Genomic DNA, 21,758 nt, shown 5'->3' on the forward strand with positions numbered 1-21,758 from the left:
CAAGTCCACCCCTCGATCCTGAGCCCATCTATATGTTGCATCTCTTCCTTGATGCCCAAGGTGTCATGGGCCCACTGAGTTATAAATAAATCACCCTTATGTTGCCAGTCCAGATCCACCTGACCCACTTCAATTTTAGCATCTTGACCCATCTGCTGGTTGTTTTGATGTTCTTCAGTGACCTGACTTGGGTACATGGACACCTATGTGTGACATACTTTCACAACCAGGTTCTGTAGCTGGGCAGCAATATCTTGCTACAATGTGGCAGCCCAGAGGGGTTTGCCTCTGGGCTGCCAGATGTTCTGCTTCCATTGCTGCAACCACTCCCTCAGGGCATTTGCCACAATCTATGAGTCAGTATAGAGATAGAGCACTGGTCATTTTTCCTGATCAGCAATGTCCAAAGCCAGCTGGACAGCCTTCACTTGTGCAAACTGGCTCAATTCACTACTTCAGCAGTTTCTACGACTTGTCATATAGGACTCCATACAGCAGCCTTCCACCTTTGATGTTTTCCCACAATATGACAGGAGACATCAGTGAACAGGGCATATTGCTTCGCATTTTATGGTAGTTTATTATACAGTGAGGCCTCTTCAACATGTGTCACCTCTTCCTCTGGTGATATTCCAAAAATCTTTGCCTTCTGTCCAGTCCATGATCTCTTCCAAGCTTACTGGGTGTGGGAATACAATGGAAGACTGGTGAGGAGGATTGCAAACACGCTCAAGTGACTTGCAGCTGGGGTGTCGAAAAACACACATAACAATTGTTGTTTAGTGCTGTGTGATTGATGGGTAGAATGTCTGCATTTAGATAACATAGGCCTGTGAGAGACTCAGAAGCACCTTATTGAACATTCTTGAGGTTCCTGCCCTGCTGTGGGAAAGATTAAAGCACTGTGGAAAAGTATGCCTGTGAAAATTCTGGATATATACAGGCAAAAGTAGTAGGCCTGAGATCTTTTCTTTCTTCTCCTTTTTCTGACTTGCAAGGACCGAACTCAGCAGTGCCTGTGTACCTGCTTGCATGCCTCTGCCTGGGTGCTGCTGTGGAGATCCCCTGGGTCATGAGGTAATGAGAATAAATTTACTCTTTACATTTCAGCCATGGTTTTGTGGTTGTTCCTGCGTCCTGCCTGTGCCAGCTCACACACTGAGTGACTGGGTTTTCGAGCCCATTATATGATTAGTGTGACCCACTTACTCCATGTAGCATCAGTTGCATGGTGTGTAGAGGCAACCCTCCCTTTGAACATCCAGATCAACACTGGCAGTTGGGGTGCCAAGAGGAGCTGTGCTTCAGTACTAACCATTTGTGAAGCAGCTTGAACCTCTTCATATGCTGCCAATAACTCCTGCCAATAGCTCTTTTTCAGTTGGAGTAAAGCGGGCCTTGGATCCTCTGTATCCCCGATCCCAAAACCCCAGGGGTAAACCTCAAGTCTCCCCTGGTGCTTTCTGTGAGAGACTCCAGGTAGGGCTATTCTCCCCAGCTGTGGTGTAGAGCACATTTTTAACATCTTGTCCTGCCCAGCCTGGCCCAAGGGCTACTGCATGAACTATTTTCTGTTTAATTGGTTCAAAGACTTGTCGTTGCTCAGGGGCCCATTTGAAATAGTTCTTCTGGGTTACTTAACAGGGAAGGCCTACAATCAGACTGCATCCTCCAAAAACTCACAATGCCTAAGAAAGCTTGCGTTTTCTTTTTGCGAGTTGGTGGACACTAAGCTGCTAATTTGTTGATCACATCCATTGGGATCTGATGATACCCATCTGGCAATTTTATTCCTAAAAACTGGATCTCCTGAGCAAATCCCTTGACTCGACTTTTTTTTTTTTTTTTTTTTTTTTAATAGCAAAACTGGCCTTCAGAAGCATTTGAACTATTTTCTTCCCTTTCTCAAAAACCTCTTCTGCTGTATTGCCCCATACAGTGATGTCATCAACATATTGCAGGTGTTCTCATGCTTCACCCTGTTCCAGTGCAGTCTGAATCAATCCATTGCAAATAGGATGGCTGTGTTTCCATCCCTGGGGCAGACAATTCCAGGTATACTGGACACCCCTCCAAGTGAAAGCAAATTGTGGCCTGCAATCTGCTGTCAAAGGGATTGAGAAAAATGCGTTAGCAATATCAGTTGTTTCATACCACTTGGCTGCCTTTGACTCCAGTTCGTATTGTAGTTCTAGCATGTCTGGTATGGCAACAGTCAGTGGTGTTGTCTCCACTCTCTATTAGATTTTCATAGTGGTCATACGAGGCTGTTAAATGGTGAGGGAGTCCTGATGATTACTCCTTGGGTTTCCAGTCCATGAATCAGCTTATAGATGGCAATCAGGGAGTCTCGACTGGTGCAATATTGTTGCTCATGCACCATTGTCATAGCAATCGGCACCTGTTGTTCTTCAACAGTCAGTAGCCCCACAACAGAACGGTCCTCTGAGAGGCTGGGCAAAACAGACGGCTGTTCAATTTCCTCTGTCTCCAAGGCAGCTATACCAAAGGACCACTGGTATCCCTTTGGGTCCTTGAAATACACTCTCCTGAGGCAGTTTATTGCAAGGATGCCCGGGGACTCTGGGCCAGTCACACTGAGGTGCTTTTGAACTGATTCCCAGTTAGGCTCACTTCAGCATCCAATACAGTTAGCTGTTGGGATCCCCCTGTCACTCCAGAAATACAAATGGGTTCTGTCCCTTTATAGCTTGATGGCATTAGGGTATGCTGTGCACCAGTGTCCACCAGAGCCTTAACCTCCTGTGGGTCTGACATGCCAGGCCTTTGAATCTGTACTGTCCAATAAACCTGGTTATCCCCTTCCTCCACCTGGCTGGACACAGGGCCCCTCTAATCCTGGTCATAGTATTTGTTATTCACTTCCTGGAAATATGAATCAGAAGTCCCTTTATTAAGATTGGAAGTGAGATCAGCCCTTCTACTCTGTCTGAGGAATTGCCCACTGGAAACTGGAGCAGCAATTTTCCTGGAAGAACCCACTTTTGTAATTGTTTTTCCTTGCAACTCACATACCTGTGCCTCTAGAGTTGAGGCATATTTTCCATTCCACTTCCTCATGTCCTCTCCATGGTCAAGCATGTAAAACCATAGGGTGGCTTGTGGTGTGTACCTGGTATATCCTCTCTCTTGAGCAGAGGAACGCTTACTTTTAATAGCTGAGGTACTGGTCCATACAGGTGGGGAATAAGGCATATCCTCTTTGAATTGCTGGACCTCCTGGGACAGTTTCTCCACAGCTGAGATGCAGGTCCATAGGGAGGAGAGATGTTCTTTGTATTGCCAGAGTTAGCCAATTAATTCATCCACAGTTGTTCCTTCTCCATCTTTCCAGGTCATTCCTGCCAACAACTTGGCATATGATGATGGTGTGCTCTGTACAAACTTCTGCCACATGGGTTGTGTGCACTGGACTTCATCTGGATCTTTGGATAACTGCTCATTGTCCAAGTCATCATAAATCACCTCCAGCATACATAGTTCCCTCAGGTACTGGATACCTCTCTCCATGGTCGTCCACTTACCTGGATGACATACAACATCTTCCTTTGAAGGGACACAATTCCTTCACACCTGACAGGTGTCATCTCCAGAGGCTGAGGGCTTGTGTCTTTTTTCCAATTGCTTTGTCAATGCCCCCCTCCCTAGAAAGGGATCCCAGCTGGTTGGCTTCCCAACCCTCTAATTCCCAGCTACTGGCCCCATTATCCCAGCATCAGAGCAGCCAGGTGATAATGTGCTTGCCCGGACGATGACTGAAATCCTTTCGCTTATCTCGCAGCTCACTCAGGGATAGGGAACCGGTGATTATCTCTGGTTCTGCTTCTTCCTCCTGTTTTCTGTGATGGCCCTCATTCATCTTCATCCCTTACTAAGCAAACAGATTTTTTTGTGTATTTCTTCTTCTGTATACAGGTGACTGACACCGACACTGGTAGATTCTCTGGTTCAGCTGCATCACCCATCACTGGAGTCTGAGTAGCCACAGTGCCTGTTGCCAGGGTTTGAGTAGCCACAGTGCTTGTCATGGGGGTTGTTCTTCGGGTGCTATTCTTAAATAGGTGTTTAACCCGAAACAAGACCTGAACCACATTCAGGAACCCTAGCAACAGGACCATGCTGATTTCAATCCCAAGGATATTCATAATTTTCAGAAGTCTCAAATACTATTGTAATTAGCCAGGCGGAGAAGGGAAAGATGTGGGAAGATGTCTCCTCCGTAGGCTGGCTCCCCGAGGAGAAAAGGTAAAAAGTGTCATTATTTTAATAGTCTCCACAAGATGGCACCCGAAGTACGGACACGTCTCCTCCATAGGTTGGCTCTCCGAGGCGAAAAGGTAAAAAGTGAAACTATTAATAGTTTCCGATAGATGGCTCCCGAAGTACAGACGTGACAGAAATACAAGATTAGCTCCATGACAAGCACATATCATAAGCCAGTATTGCCAACAACAACAACATGATAACTCTAGCTCAGTTCCCACAGGGGATAGACAGCACAACAGGAAGCATATACTGCAAGTAAGGTATTCCATAACGCAACTTTAAGAACACATATATCAACTTTGAGAGCAAATGAACCCTCACTGTGACCTGTGACTATTAAACCAATACAATGAATGCTTACAACAACTTTGTTTTAACACTCTCTGGTCAGATCTGTTATTTCAACGCTGCGTGCCCCACTTGTGCATCAAAAATGACTGTCATGGTTTAACCCAAGCTGGCAACTAAGCACCACACAGCCGCTCGCTCACTCCGCTGCCCTCCCCCCACCAAGTGGGCACAGGGAGGAGAATTGAAAAAAAGTAAAACTCGTGGGCTGAGATAAGAATAGTTTAATAACTAAACACATTAATAATAATATTAATAATAATAGTAATAATAATGAAAATGAATATAGCAAAAAGAGAAAGAAAAAGAACCCAAGAAAAGACAGGTGATGCACAATGTGATTACTCACCACCTGCTGACCGATGCCCAGACAGTCCCCAAGGAGCGATCCACCCCTTCTGGCCAACTCTCCCCACTTTATATACTGAACATGATGTTCTAAGGTATGGAATACCCCTTTGGATGTCCTGGCCATGCTTCTTCCCAGCTTCTGCACCTCCTTGATGGCAGAGCACGGGAAACTGAAAAATCCTTAACTTAGAATAAGGACTACTTAGAAGCAACTACACAGCAGTATCTTATCAACATTTTTCTCACACTAAATCCAAAACACAGGACTGTATCAGCTACTAGGAAGAAAATTAACTGTATCCCAGCTGAAACCAAGACACAACTTGAATTTCTTTTAATCTTTTAAGTCCTCATGTAGATACTTTCATATAAAATATTTCAATTGAGTCCTTTGTGCTTTGTGTTCCACCATCAAAGTCTGTGAAGAGTTGAGTAGTCTACCCTTGAGTAAACAAGCCCTCTCCATTTTGAAGTGATTTATCACAAAAGGAGAACTCAGACTGGTTACATTCTGCAAAATGGAGTGAATGAGACCCAAAAGCATGACCAGAAGTATTAAGATCAAGCCTGGAATGTTTCTAAGTACAAGCATACCCTTAAATGTAAAACTTTTGTCATCTTACCCAAGGTTTTGTTTTCCATGCAGTCCTCCATAGTAAAATTGTGTTGACAGGGCTACCTGAAACACACCATCATAAAGCTACCAAAAAAGTGCTTAGTCCAAATTATGCTGTCCATGGTTTGCTAACACCTCGAACTGTCATATGCTATACTCCGTGCTTGTGCAAAGTTCCCTTTTTGAGGGATTTGGCTACGTAGCCCTCCCAATTGCTCTGTACATATTTGTCATCATTAAAAGTGGGCCTAATTTTAGAGATCATTGTGAAGTAAAATGTCCATTAAAGTGAAAGGAAATACTAACACTGAGGAGTTAGTATTTACAAAAAAGCCTAAGTACTCATTTCTTCACATTATCTAGATGCATGTAGTTTCTTAATATATAACTGTTACTTACTTACTTTCTCAAGGATGTTTGAATATGAATGTAAGATAAAGTGGAATCAAAGCTTAGGTGGGCTAGTGGATACTAGAATTTTGCCACTATTTCCTCATCAGGTATGACAAAAATGCAGATAAGAGTCTGCTTTCTCTCATGACAAGAATTTAAGTTGATGTTTCTGCACAAAGTAATTCTGAGTGTCCAGCCCCAGTCTTTTTTTTTTTTTTTTTTCTGGCCCTGTGCTTCAAAGGTTACTACAAGCTGTCCCAACATCTGATCTGCTGGTCATTGGCTATTCAAAATTAATATTCTATTCCCGCAAACTGGTATTAACGTTAACAGCTATAGGTATTACAAATCCTAGTAAAAACTAGTAAAAAGAGTCTACTGGTCAGCATTCTTAAAAATTAGTCACTTCTAAAAATGTAGTCACACTGGTTGCTTGAGTCCTCACACATTCACCTAATGTATACCAAAAAGCCCAGTATATTCCTCTATAACAGATTTTTTTTTTAGTTCTAGGCCTATCCAAAGTGTATCCAGACCTTACAGAAAGACAAATTCATTCAGAATGCTTTTCATGTGGGAACCATCATATGATTTGGAAATTCTTGAAAATATTAGCTACATGTTTCAGGATCAGGGGGAGGATAAAAGTGGGAAGACAGTCAGATCTTCTTCTCCCACCTTATGAAATTGTCTGGAGCGGCAGTGTTTGCATGGAAAGATATAACCACATAGCTTCAACTATGTCTGTAGTGCTCTCTATTTCATCTTAGAATTAAGCACAGTTCTAACATTAAGTAAAACTATGAGCTTACCAGTTTCAGGTAATTTCAAAACTGCCATTTTAAAAAATGTCTGCATTTTTTACAATGCAAGCCTGGGAAAAAAATGAACCGTTCACCACACAAGGTTGTCCACTAAAGATTTGTGTAAGAATTAGAGTTACTTATAAAGGTATACTTATTCAACAAAAAGGAGGAATTATTCAATGTAAAAACTAGATTAAATACAGTACAAGGTCTTGCAGCACTGGAAGAATGGATTCCCTTCTCTCAAAGTTAGGTCAGTTTTTATTTGCTGTCTCTTTTTACTGCTTGGACGTTGTTGTGGTAAAATATTAGTTTTAAAAGTGAGGAAGGCTTTCTGATAGAAACTTGTGAATTGTATTTTTTCTAAGATAATTTTTATTAGTTAAAAGCTGAAGGCTGTGTTCTAAATAAATTTCTTTGTACCAGTGTATTTAATTTATGTAATTAACCATGGAACTTCTTAACTGAAGTTTTATATGAATCTATAATTTAATAATGGAATACTACCTTACCAATAGAAAGAGACCCTAAATTTAAGGCCTCAGGAGAAACGTGTCTATGTCTTGTAGAATACCATTGAGGAGAAGTTTTTCAGAGAGCTGCTGGTGAAATCACACCAGCAACTGAGTGTCTCTTACATGCTAGAGCAAGCACAGAGCCCCAGTTTTGCCAAGGCTGTGAACAGGCTGCAAAGGACTGGTGAAGGCCAGGGACAGCATTCTCTCCTGGCACCTTCTGTGTGACCTGTGCAATAGTGTGTTTCCATGGTGTGGCTGGGTCTGGTGCAAGTGCTTGTTTAGGGGCTAAGCAAGCACAGAGCCCCAGTTTGGCTCTTAGGCTGAACAGGCTTCAAAGGATTAGGTGTTAGGGTTAGGGTTAGGGTTAGGGTTAGGGTTAGGGTTAGGGTTAGGGTTAGGGTTAGGGTTAGGGTTAGGGTTAGGATGAGGGTTAGGATGAGGGTTAGGGTAGGAACACCACACAGTAACTGTTGAAACAGAATGCTCTTTCTGATCTTGTTAGGTTTAGGGCCATTAGGATTAGAGTTATGGTAGAGTTAGGGTTGTTAGGGTTAGGATTAGGTTTAGGGGTTACTGTTAGAATTAGAGTTAGTTAGGGTTCGGGTTAGGGTTAGGGTTAAGGTTAGTGTTAGGTTTAGGAGTAGGGTTTGTTAGGGTTAAGGCTAGGTTTAGTGTTAGGGTTAGGTGTTATGGTTACAAGTAGGCTTAGGGTTGGTTAGAGTTGGGGTCAGGATTAGGCTTATTGTTAAATTTAGCACCATTAGGGTTAGGGTAATGGTTAGGGTTAGGTTTAGGGATTAGGGTTAAGGTTAATGGGTAGGGTTATGGGTTAGGTTTAGGGTTAGGATTAGGTTTAGAGTAGGAACACCTCACAGAAGGTGCTAAAATGGAATGTTGTTGCTGCTCTTCACCATCCATTTGCAGATCGTTCACAACCCTAGCAAAACTGGGGCTCTGTGCTTGCTTAGCACCTGAACACACACTTGTGCCAGACCCAGCAACAACATCTAAACACGACATCTGCGAATGCCACAGTAGGTGCTAGAACAGAATATTGTTGTTGGCCCTCACCATCCCTTTGTAGACCATTCACGGGTCTAACAAAACTGGTGCTCTGTGCTTGCTTAGCCCCTAAACAAGCACTCGTGCCAGATCCAGACACACGATCGAAACACAATATCTGTGCAGGCCACACAGAAGGTACGAGAATGGAGCGTTGTTCCTGGCCTTCACCAACCCTTTGCAGTCCCCTCACAGTCATTAGAGTCAGGGTGAGGGTTAATGGTTATTTTTAGGGTTAAGGCTTAGAGTTAGAGTTAGCATTGATTATGATTAGAGTTACTGTTGGTTAGTGTTAGGGTTTGGAGTTAGATTTAGGTTTGTTAGGGTTAGGGTTAGGGCTATTAGGGTTAGGGTTAGAGCCATTAGGTTAGTGTTAGTGTTAGGTTTAGGATTAGGGTCATTAAGGTTAGGCTTAGGGTTAGGGTTATGGTTAGATCCATTAGGGTTAGGGTTAGGGTTAGGGACTTTAGGGTTAATGTTAGGGTTAAGGTTAGGATTAGGGATGTTAGGGTTAGGTTTAGGGTTAGGACCATTAGGGTTAGGGTTAGGTTTAGCATTAGGTTTAGGGTTAGGACCATTAGGGTTAGAGCTAGGTTTACGATTATGTTTAGTGTTAGTGTTAGGGCCGTTAGCATAAAGGGTTAGGCTTAGGTTCATTAGGGTTAGCTGTAGGTTTAGGTTTAGGGCTGTTAGGGTTAATGTTATGGTTAGGGCCATTAGGGTTAGGTTTAGGGTTTGGCTTAGGGTTAGGGCTAGTGTTAGGGATAGGGGTTATAGATAGGGTTTGTGTTAGGATTTAGGATTAAGTTGAGGCTTAGGGTTAGGTTTAGAGTTAAGTTTAGGGATAAGGGTTAGGATTAGTGTGAGGGTTAGATTTATGGTTAGGGTAAGATTTAGGTGGTAGAGTGTTTGCTATTGCAAGTGTTCAGATTAGGGTTAGGGTTAAATTTAGGTTTAGATGTCAGGTTTAGGGTTATTGTTAGGTTAAAGTTAAGTTTAAGGTTAGGGTTAGGCTCATTAGGGTTAGAGTTAGGGGTTAGAGTTTGGGGTTGGGGTTAGCGTTAGGGATCAGGCCATTGGTTAGGGTTAGGATTAGGGTTAGGGTAAGGGGTTTAGGTGGAGGCTGAGGGTTAAGTTTTGTATTACTGTAAGGGTTAGGGTTAGAGTTAGGGTTGGTTAGGGTTAGGTTTAGGTTTAGGGTTAGGGTTAGGTTCAGCATTGAGTGTTAGGGTTAGGTTTGGGCTTAAGGTTATGTTTTGGGTTATAGGTCAGAGTTAGTGTTAGTTTAGGGTTAGTTTTAGGGTTGGTGAGGGTTAGGCTTAGGGTTAGGGTTTAGGTTTAGGGTTAGGGTTATGGCCATTGGTTAGTTTTAGGGTTAGGAGCTAGGGTTAGAGTTAGGGTTATTATTAGGGTTAGAGTTGGGTTTTGAATTAGGGTTAGCAGTTAATGTGAAGGTTAGGGTTAGGAAAAGGGTTAGGGTTAGGTTTGAGGCCTTACAGTAAGGGTTATGGTTAGGACCTTAGGGTTAGGTTTAGGGTTAGGCCCTTAGGCTTAGGGTTAGGGTTGTGGCCTTATGGTTAGGATTGTTAGGGTTAGGGATGCTGATTTAGGTTTAGGGCTTTAGGATTAGGGTTAGGATTCAGATTAAGATAACCACTATCTTGTGTACTCAAGTTCCTAAAAATCATTCCAGTGTGATGAGAGCCACCATTATTGACTAGTAAGAGTTGGTCACAGCTTTAGCTCATCCATTACAAAAAGGGAAAAACAGTCACAACCAGGCTTTTAGGTTTTAATCTCTATTTTATAACAAACTCGATTTTTGGAGTAGCATTTGAGGCTTCTCTGTGCAGGTAAGTGGTCAGCTACCATTATGCACTAATGAAAGACAAACATATAGTAAAGAGGAAGTAAATGAGAATTAGGTTACAAATGTTATCTCACAAATCTATGCCTTTGTCCTCCTCTTTATTTTGCCCAGGTTGTAGAACTGTCTCTCTAGCATGAGCCAGGAATAATATTTGATTTTAGACACAAATTTGTTTGATTTAAGAGGCTAAAGTGGGATATACCCTGATACAAACCACCCACATTTCAGTATTTTAATACAGCTGTCTACACATCTGCAAATTGTCCAGATTCCCATTACAATAGAGTAATTTGGTCAGGACTATCAGGGTGCAAAGAAATAAATTAATAGATACCACTGACATGACTCAGTTTCTTAAAGGCAAGGAACACCACTCAGCGTGCTCTTGTATATCTTAAATGATATAAGAGCTATACACTTACAAAGAAAACTGCACAAATACAAAATCCCTCTAACAGTATTAGATGCCTGCTTTGAGGTAACTTAGGCGAGTCCTGATTCTCCTCTGACTATACAGAACTTTTGTATATAACACCATTGGGAAATAATGAATGATAAACAGGATATGAACTAACACTTAAATCTTATCAAGAAAACTGCTTTTCCCATGTTCAGAATTCCTGCTCTCGCAGGCCCTGAAAATAGCTTGGTGAAATATTTACTGTGGCAAAACGCAGATCTGGTGCCTAGGTCCTATGAACCCTGATATTAATAAAAAAATAAATATTTTTGCCTTTTTTTTACCCACACAATCCAAGCCACAAGCAACAAGGGCTTTCACTTTTACTTATTGCACCAAGAAATAAAGCTACATTCAAGGCATCTTTGTATCACAAGGGCCAGAAAGACCTTGTGCAGCTTGTAGGGGAAATCCTCTGTCACAGCTCAAAATTTTCCATTCGAGAGGTGGGGGACGCCAAAACCCAGAAACTCCATCCCTGAGAGTCCCTAGGGAATACCATGCTGTCAGAGCCACTGAAAACCCGTATCCTGTTAAAACCTACTGCCACCGGCCATAAGCGCGGTCCCATTAGCAGAAGGAGGGGGTGAATCCAGCATCTCTTCTTGCACAGAGAACATCTGCTTGCAAATACACCCTAAAAGACCAGTTGGTGCTTCAGCTCCCCACACTTTTGCAGGTGGGCGACCAGAGGACAGATTAATAGAGGTGGGTCCAAAATCCCCGGAGGATGCTGGCGGATGTCCTTCCCTCAGCTTCAAGCCTCATCCTTCGGGGCTCGGAGGTGCCGGGGGTTCCCCCAGGAGGGAGCCGGGTGGCCGGTAAGGGAGGTGCAAGGCTCTCCGGGGCGGGTCTTGGGCAGGTGGGGGCGGGCTGAGCCTTGGCTTTTGGCAGCTTCACCACAAGCAGAGGGAGCGGGGAGGACCCGGCGGCTGCTGCCGAGGATGCTAAGTTTGTGCTGGCTGCTGCTCCCCCTGGTGAGTGCCCGGGCGTGGGTCCTCTTGGTTCGGGGGGTGGAGGGATGAAGGAGGTGGGGCACAGCACATCTGGCTCCTGACACTGTTGAGCGCAGCTGGATGGCTCTGCAGCTGCCCCGCAGGATCCGGGGAGGGGGATGTTCGCAGAGGCAGGGTAACTTTTCTAATAACAGGGAGCAGGTAGAAAGAAAGAAAAACAAGGAAAAGATTAAAAAAAAAGGGGACAGGGATGCAGGAGGGGAGGAAAGAAAAAACACTCCTGAGTTAAAGGTTTGACCCAGCTCTTTCCTTTAACATTTTCCAGCACTAAGATTCCATTAATAAAAGACTTTTCATATCCATTCATTAGAATGACAGTTTCCAAAGAACAGAAAAGCACCCCTAAATCAGAATAGCTGTAGCATGGATTTAGAGGGACAGAAAAGGACAGCTTGTTGTCCCAGTTGTCCTGAGAAAAGCAACTTTGATGAAGGAGGATAGCTAAAAAGGAATAGTTCCTCCTGATGGATGTGGGACATTTACCTCTTTGAGAGCGCACTGATATTTTTGCTGCTGAAGGCATCTGCTTATAATATCACCAAGCAGGAGCGTGAACTGTCTTGTCTGCTATGCACTGGAGGCAGCAGGTGAGACTGTAACATTAAACATCAGGGAAGATGTGAGAGCAGAGAGACACAATTCAAGCACGTATATCCCTCACTAAGTCCCATGCTTACATTGCCCGGGCTGGTTAGCAAAAGCTAGTGCAAGTAGAAGTACAGTCACACATCCTCTTTCCCCTCAATCTCCAGCCTCAGAAAAGTGTTTGGAAACCTTCCTATGGGTGTGATTCCCAGGGACTCATTAATTCTAACTTCTGTCATTTAACAGTTAAATGTTGGTGTAGGCTGGAATTCAGACTTCCTCTGTAGTCAAGGGGGAGACAATCACTTTTCTGGGAGGCATTTCATCTTGTCTTGAGAAAGACAGATGGGTGAATGTTCCTCTAGGGCTTGTTTTCTTGCACTAATAATAGTGAGGGCCTAGATGGTTATAGACTGGTCTTGATCTTTCCATTTTAAAAGGTGGAAGAGGGGATGTAAATTTTCACACCTGCACCTCACATCCTCTGGAACTTGCTCTTTCCCCTGTATTTACACAGCTTTATGTACAAGTGATAGGATATAGGTCCTTGCTACATAAACCTCATCATGTATAGTTATTACCATTTGTAATACCCTTCTTTCAGGGAAAACTAGTCAGCCTAAAGTGTTACACTGCTACAGGCAGAGAGACTTTGGCATCTGGACTAGCCTTTTTACACATAATAGAGGCAAAACTTACTCTTGCAGCTGTCAGCAGAGTGGAGCTAACCTGAAGTGATGTATCATGCCCATCTGTGGGCTGCTACACATTATTTTAATGTTTTAGCATATTGCAGCAGACTGTGCCCATAATAAAAGAAATTCTACAAACTGCATGCTCTACATAGTTTTTGGCCTCAAACTATTATTCATAAATGAACTCCAACTACATGTCTGGTAAGAGTCAGTGCTCTAAATATCAGTAGATTTCATGTCTCAAACTAGGTCTCGTGGGAAACTTTGCACCCTAAGTTCGGGAAGGCCAGAGACCCATAGGGTGTATTGAGTAAACAGTCCTTTCATATTTCAAAGGATCGTGTCTGAGCAGAGAAATAATTCTAGTGTGGATTCTGCAAATAATTCACTATTCAGATATGAAATAAACCAGAAGAGTAATCCTGAAAGCTTCCTCTGTGAAACTGAATACTTTCACCTCTATCAGCTCCACAGGGAGCTGTATGTTGCAGGATATACCTTGTGCCTTGCAGAATAGAGTCCTTGACATTAAAAATTACCATTTGCTTGTAAGCGATGAGGAACAAAGAGCAGTGGGTGCTGAAATGCATAAACATTACTTTTCCTGTCTTAAAGAGTTCAGAGTCTCAGGAAACAGAAAAGACTGCATTCACTGTCCTTCCTGCTGAGTTAAACTGCTTTCTTCTTCAAAGATGTTACAGCTTTTCACATTTCTGGGGAAGTGCTTCAGTCTGATCTGATGAACGGAGGTGAGAATGGAAACATAGATGAGTTATTGTTGAGCTCTACATTTGCTTTAGCAAAGCATTTCTTGTAGTAATAGGCATATGGATACAAATCCATGGCAATATGCAGAGCTCCCAATAAAACAGAACTGGGTGCCTAAATTTCTGATATAGCTACTGCTGGCTACTTTGTGTTGGAGGGACATATGTGCTTCTTCTAGGGATCTGGTCCCTGCAGACCTTAAATTCACCTCTATAGGGAACTGGAGATGTGGAAGAATCAATCTGTTCAGGCATTTTGTTAGCCTGGAGGGAGTTGGTGAAGGGAGACAGGCTTCTATACAGTGAGTTGCTCTGTCCTCAAATAGGTGTCTGAGAGAGGTAGGAGGAAGTCTTCCCTGGAACTGCTTGTCTGCCTTCATTGATCATTAAGGGAGGTTTGATGAGGAATTAGATTAATAATCTAAATTATCTATCAAAAAATAGTCTAAAGCTACTCATTTAGCCTCCTTCAATACTACTGGGAGGAGGTGGAAATACTCCAGGAAGATATGGCTTCGGTTGAGTGAACTTGCTGATGGACTTTGACATCTAGGTTTCAGTTCTTTGGGATTAGGTGACATGAACCCCACCTTTAGGCAAACATGTTACACATGCAGAAGGGAAGAAATGTCTCTTTAATTTGGAGGAGTACTTGCAATAGCAGAAAATGAAGATCCTCAGTTATTAGTGTTCTGTAATTTTTTAAGTGTTAGTGATAATTAAATGCTCTACCAAATTTAACATAAAGCTAATAGATTCATTTTCATTTTTCTCAAAATAATACTAATTACATAGGGTTTATAAACAAAATAAATTAGTATGGCTGTGTTGTCACATACTGAATGTCTGTGAGTGAATACATATAGTTATATATATGGATATGTATGTATAGCAAATACTGTTCTGTATGAGACTATGCAGTTAAATACAGTCAGATAAATACAATCAAATACGCAGAGGAGCATTCAAGCATTACTCCAATGTCTTAAAAACAATCTTGAAAAGATATTCCTCTAAATGACTGTAAGGCAATCAGTGTCTCAGCTTCTCTTGTTCCATAGGTAATTGAGTTAGAAAGAGAAAACAAACACTGAAAATATCCTCTAGGTAGTCATTTTCAGCCAAAAAGACTCCTGACATAATCTCTTCAGCTGTCTGAAGAGAAAGATTGGAAATAGGTCTTTACCTTAGGGGTTGAAAGCTTCTGGGATCAAGACTGTGTCAGAGCTTGCAAGTTGAGGGCAGGACTTTCTGTAACAACTAAATACATTGCTGGTGACTGGAGTCATGTCACTGCTGTGGTGACCTCATGCTTTACAGTCAGTCAAAAGCAAGAGTGGTAAACATGGCTTGGATATGGTAGAAACAAATGGGATGCTTATCTATTTTTACAAGAGCATTTGAGCAGTGGAATTTTTTGCTGCATAAGAAATCCGTGGTTATTTTTTATTGTTTCTTGTAATTTTCTGACAGAACATAATACTACATATATAGAACATAGTACTACTTATATTACATTATAAATATCCCAGAATAACTTATAGGGCATAGTAGATAGGAAGATCCTTACTGTGGCGATTGTGAATGTAGTCGTACTGAAATGGACAAGAGCTTATGGAGCTCAAGGTTGGTTCCAGCTCCTTTCAAAGCACACATGAAAATTGGCCCTGGTCTTGGTGACCTGCACTTCCCAGTCTCAAAGTTTTCTAATTAGTACTTTGTTTTTTGAGAAGGGAGTTAAGCAGATAGAAGGACACAGGCCTTATGGAAGATTTTGATGATGTATATTCAACAGTCTGAGAAGCTTATGAAAAAGGATGAGGATTTCTTTGTCTTCTTCAGTTGTTTGACCTCTGTTCAACGTTTGTCATGAGCCCTCTTCCATCCTGTAAGTCTTTCCTGATCATCAAAATTTCAGTTGAAAAAAAGTTATGTGTTTCAGAGCATATCTGAATTTTCTGGACTGTGTCTTTGGTGTCACTGGCCAACTTTCAGGACTGACTGAACACTTCATTCCATAGTTAAAAATGGGTAGGGAATGCAGGATTTTTGAATGTCTTTGCTGTGACTTTCTGTATCCTGAAATACTAGGTGAGTTTTAATCCTCCAAGCTGGGAGTCAGTCTGTGATGTGAGTGGCAGACAACTCTGGTTTTGTATAAGGGTAAGCAAAAATGTTCAGGCATCAGAGTCATATCAGAAAATCTGAACAGTGGAAGCACAGACGGGGAGAACAGGGAGTACAGAGATGATTTCAGAGCAGATCTGAGATGAGATCTGAGACTGAATGCAAGCTGTAGAGACAGAGACAAAAAGAACAGTAATGAATATTCTTAGTACATGATTTATGCACTTGACACAAAACCTATTAGTGAGGTTTTAGGATTACATGTCATTGGAAACTAAACCAGATCACTGGAAAGACCCTTCAAGTTCTCAAAACCTTCCCATCTTGCCAATGATTTCAGCCACTTCTTCAATTTTTGATTAATTTTTTTAAAAAATGAGTGTTACCAATTTACTTCTGTCTCTTTGATCCCATTGAATTGCTTTTTCAAAAGTGACTAATATACTAGGTGCCCAGCTTTGAAGCACCTCCCTTGTTTTCAGAGAGCATACAAAATGTCCCTACTTTTCCCCAAATGTGCTAATGGACTTCTTAATGAGTCAAGATCTGTCTTTTATGTGACATCTAAATTACAGTTTTTCTACCACCATGACAGCCTAGGGGCACCATCTTCAGATGGGCTCTCAGAAAAGATTACTTTTAACTAAGTTGCACTAAGTATGGCATGAGGATGTTTCTAGAAAAACTCTTCCAAGTACTTGTTAAGTCTGATGTTGTCCAACATGAGCAAATCAAAGACCAAAATGCCATTATCTTGATTTTTATGTTTAGATTTGGGCAAATAAATAAACTATCATGTAACACAAGAAATACAAAACAATGTTATACTTACTATCAGTGAGTATAACACTTAAGGTTTCAACGTAATAACCTTACAAATGTTAAAGAAAAGGAAGTCTAAAAGTAAGAACAAGCCCCAAATCTGTCTCTCTAAACTGTCTCATGTTTTTAGCATGCCCATGCCTGTCATAGGTGACTTTTCAATGTTCAAAAGGTGATTGCTTTCTTCCAGGCAAGATTGTTTCAGTGGTTAGGACTTAGAGTTAAGATGTCCCTGTGAATTTTGGCTGGTCACTAATGTTCAAGCCAGCAAAAAGGTCTTCTTTGTGTTATGATGCTCAGTAATGCAAAATTTTGTTCCTTGAGGGCTGTTTACAACACTGCATGAAACCTCTATGTTTTCCCCATAAGCCTTGGGATGAAGGCACCCCACTGTGATTTTCAGTAAGGTTCATGCCAGGTTACTGCCTAGCTATTAGGAAATGTTGATCCAAGAAGTAGCATTTTAAATCAGACTCTTATAGTTATTACTGTGGCAGAAATCTCTGCTTTGTTTTAGTTCCTAGATTATCCTTTTATAAGGTGAACAGGAGTTACTCTTTTCCTACAAGAACTCAGTTGTTACAGCAGATGCCTCCCAAATTGCAATACTACGTCCCTACAACAAATGCAGAGCCCTTGTTTTCTAGAAAGCCCCATCACCTAACCATCATAGGAGATTAGAGCAACAACATACACTTTTCTCTCAAGGCATTGTGAGATTAATAACAAAAAATAAGTAAGCCATAGCCAACAAGTAACGTTCTGCCCAGAAGGCTCTTCTTTAACTGTAAAATGGTTTAATGTTTTTCGGTTTCTTAAAGCCTGAGGAAAACCAATAAATTGAAGCATCATCACTGTTCTTAGTTTCTTGTATATGTGTCATTTTTTCCTTCTTTTTTGTAACAGTGGGATTACTTCCAGTAAGGCTACATGATTGTAAGTTAACAACACCAGCCTCATTTTTGCTTATGGGATGATCTGCAATTGCACTTGATGCTGATTTTGAAACACTGATGTGTCAGTAATATTTAACCAATGCACTGGCCTATAACAAAAACTCTATGCTCTGGCGGCTATAGCCACCCCACTCCAAATCCAGTAGCTCAGAAGCAAAAAAAATGTGAGCATAATTAATTGTTTATCTATCGGTGGTAGTGGGATGGACTACAGTCTCACCATTGGTATCACCAACAGTTGGTCAGGATTTCTAGAATAAATCATAAAATCTTGTTTACTAGTGATTCATCACTGCTTTCAGAGGCAAGAGTCTGGACTACATGGACCAGGGATCTGATCTGTTATATCAGTTCCTCTGTCGTGTGTAAAACCAATGCAGTACAACTTCCCTACGGGTAGGGTATGGACTTCCCCAGCCACTGTAAATGAATAGCACTCCACAGATTTCAGTACAACTCTGCTGAATTATGATGACTGAGGGTCTGGTTCAGTAGGTGTAGATTTACCAAAGGAGAGAAAAAAAAAAGACATGCAGCCTACTTTGAGCAGCAGGCAGTCTGGCACACGTATTCAATGTCTGATGTAACATTTGGGAGAGCTCAGCTGCTTTTATGTTCTCATTTATGTTCCATCTGCATCAGCTACATGTGTTGCTTAAGCTGACTTTTGGAGAAAGAGAACCCTTCCTCTGAAACTTTTCGTAACTATTTATGTGTCTGTTTCTACCATTCCCTGGACTTCTGGCATGGGGTGAGAGTTAAGTTAACCCATCTCTACCAAGTGCTTGTTTCCGAAAGGCATTTCAAATCTCCTTTCATAGTTTTGATTTCATTTTGGTTTATAACTGGCCATTGCATTCAAGCCTTTTACCAGAGGACTCAGAATAGATGGTAAGTTGTATAGCCTCATGTCAAGTTGTCATGGCTTATAAACATCAAGTCTAAGAATATGCCAAATACAAAGTTTCTCAGCAGTAACAAAGTCCAGAAATTTCAGAAAGTAGAGAAATTATTTCTTTCCTGTCCATCTTTATAAACTGAAACAGTGAGAGATTTTGTAGCAATCATTTTGTTACCACTACTTAAATAATTCGTTTGTTATGTAGGCTGAATGCAAAGTGAAATGTATGTTAAAATATAAAGCGATGAGCAGAGATCCTATTAATACCTCAAAAATTTAATTTCACAATTGTGTTACTATAGTTGAACAGCAAGAAGTACTATTTTAAGAGTCATACATGCTGATTTATAAAATGTATTTCGAATTATCCACTGGAGGAATATAATGCATTAAAAAAACCCTGTCTTAATTTTCTTTTCTGTGTCCTTAATCCTCTTTCTCTTCTAATATTAGGATGTATGAACCATCTCTAGGGCCTCATAATTAAAAGTAGTCTGTCTATGATACTTTAAAACCCAATTGTAAGCAGAATTTTTAAAGGTTTTTAAAGATAAAGTTGTGTTCTATTTTTTCCCCTAGGCCGATATTATTGCTGAGATGTAATAGTCTACATGACTTCCAATAAAGTTTCTGTGGGGGCTAAAAGAAGTTCTGGTTGCACTACTCACTGAAACATTCTGAAGACCGATAAATCAACTTTCTGAGACTGAAAAAACAATATAGCAGTGATGTTTTCATCTGTACTGTTTTCAAAGTCATTAGAGGTTTAGAATGGCCTACAGTCTTTCTCAGAAATGTCTCAGAAAGCCTTCAATCCATCATTTCAATTAAAATCACCACCCCCTGAGCCCCTGGCTTTGTTTTGAATAGCATCGCTTGCAAAGAAGCAAACCCTCTGCTCTATTTCATGTAAGACGCCCTATGTCTTGAAGATCCCAATATACCAAAAAAGGCTTTGGTGCAATATTCAGTTGTCCAAATACAATTCAGTTGCTTTCTAGACTCTGTTGACTCTATTGGCTCTATTGACTCTGTGTTTAATTCAGTTACCTAAACATGGGTGTGTAGAAATATTCGAGACATGAAATAATGCATTTGAGACTTCTACGTTGGGCTGACAAAATTAATGCAGAATATACACAAGAGGGCTCAGATACTCTATAGCATCCCAGATGGCTCTAAACATTCCTGGGTGAGTGAGACATCCTTTAAATTTCCATGGGCTGCAAAAGAATATCAGATAACAAGATCACACATAGACACTGACCTTGCAGATTCTTTCTCAGATTTTAATTGCCTTTCCAGAGGCAATCATTTTGGGTTGTTCTAGGGTATTAAGAACACAATCACAACAGGTACGGTGCAAAACTACAGGGGACATGAAACTTTCTGGAGTGGGAGATGGAGGCCAAGCTAAATACATGACAGCACAGAAATGACACTAAGTATCTGTACATAAGAATATTAATCTAGCTCCTATTCAACAACTGATGTCTAGAAATCTTTTTTAGCTGTTTAAATGTAGGCATCTTAATCTGTGAGGTAAATATAATTTTTAAGCTCCCTAAACAAGTCATTAATTTGTTCTCATTTCTTCATCTGGTAAAATGGAAACAGTGCCTCTGTCTAAGGAGTATGTAGCATCCTCAGAGAATATGTTAATAAAATTTTTTAATCATTATAGCCAAGACTACTATTTTTCTATTTTCTCTAAACTCTTGGACTTCAGTTTTTCTTACTTAAGTTCCAATGGACATAAAACTGCTGCTCCTATTTAATGCTTCTGTTTTTATAATTATGTCCACTGCATTCAGAAGGAAAGATCTTACGTTATGCTATCTCAGTAGAATGATTTGTATGGCACTATAATCTCAAGGTTTCAAAGAAGACCAGGAGCTCATTCTATTAGTATCAACATCAAAGCAGAGTGGGCACACCCTTCTGAAGAGTAATTAAGACTTTATTGTCACACTTAGGGCTAACTCTTCCAATAAAGAAAACTTGATTCTTGGGAGGTCTCAAGAATTAAAATAGGAATAGTTTGCCAATAGGGACTCAGTATGAAAATTCCCATAGCTGATGTATTCATCCAATTTTGGCCAGTTGACAAAGAGATGGAGGTTGAAAGACTGTGAAATTCATTTAAGTTTTGTAAAAAACAGAAGTGTAAAGGAGAGGTGGTATAAATGCCTAGACTGGAAAAGAGGCATTACATGAGCTTGACTATTACGATATGCTGAAGAATGCATACGAGTATGCATATCCAGATGCATATTGTTAAGTGTTGGAAACGTGAGAAAAGCAAAACAGTGAGAAAACTGTAAAACACACATTTCCTTGACACAGGGTGCCCACAGCAAGTACAGGACGGGGTGGAGGTCCAGTGATTTGTGTTTGTCATGGTGCCAAGGAGGAATGCGAAGCGAGATGTAGGCTGCGTGGTCCCATTCTTTCACTTATCTCAAGGATTTTTGCAGTAGCCAGCAGGCCTTGTTTCTCACCCTCCCTCTTTTTCCCACAAAAACCAGCTGTACCCCTCACAAAAAGGAATGTACTCTGTTGTTACTCAAAAGATAAGGTCTTGACTACAGTCCCACCCACTCACACATACATACTAAGATAAATACTACCCTGAGTTTGTGTCTAACTCAGAGGGACGATAATCCGACACCAAACCGGAGGAACAAATCGACGGGTTTCTGCTCCTCACCCCTCCCCAGAAGGGACGCCTTTTGGTAAGATTAATCATGCCGAGTGATTACCTGGAAAGTGTGTGTGCTTGCAATCATTTTTTCCTTTTGTATGTAATGCTATATAGCCAACCTGCAGTTTGTGCATTTATTGCAGGCAAACTTAAGAATCTGTAGATGTTGCATAAAAACAAACTGTACTATTCGTGAACCTGACTGCTTCTTTTGAATGCAACCAGACCTACAGCATACAGGCTGTTCGTGCATCCAGGTCAGACCTATAGTTACGGCCCTAATTGGCATACCTATTAAGAGATAAATCCAGCTGCCCCTAGCCCCTCTAATCTCTGAGGATGGGCTAGAATACAAGGGGATTCATCTCTTACCAAATTAATCAATTACCTTAAATGCAACACATACAAATTGATAAATGTTTGAGATTCCAGCCACCTTCTGCTGTTAACATGCCCTATTTGCAGAAAAATCTT

The 21,758-nt window shown here is 41.1% G+C and overlaps 1 protein-coding gene across 1 annotated transcript in view; it reads left to right on the plus strand.

Moving 5' to 3' along the window:
* The first annotated feature begins 4,301 nt into the window (after positions 1–4,301).
* Positions 4,302–21,758, plus strand: part of LOC141915566 (vasoactive intestinal polypeptide receptor 1-like) — a 38,426-nt gene continuing 20,969 nt past the window's right edge. Inside the window, exon 1 of the mRNA XM_074807566.1 lies at positions 4,302–4,358. Within this exon, the coding sequence (XP_074663667.1) occupies positions 4,302–4,358 (57 nt within the window). The remainder of the gene's footprint in view (positions 4,359–21,758) is intronic.

Source organism: Strix aluco, chromosome 1 (genome assembly GCF_031877795.1).
Source record: "Strix aluco isolate bStrAlu1 chromosome 1, bStrAlu1.hap1, whole genome shotgun sequence".
Classification (NCBI taxonomy): domain Eukaryota; kingdom Metazoa; phylum Chordata; class Aves; order Strigiformes; family Strigidae; genus Strix; species Strix aluco.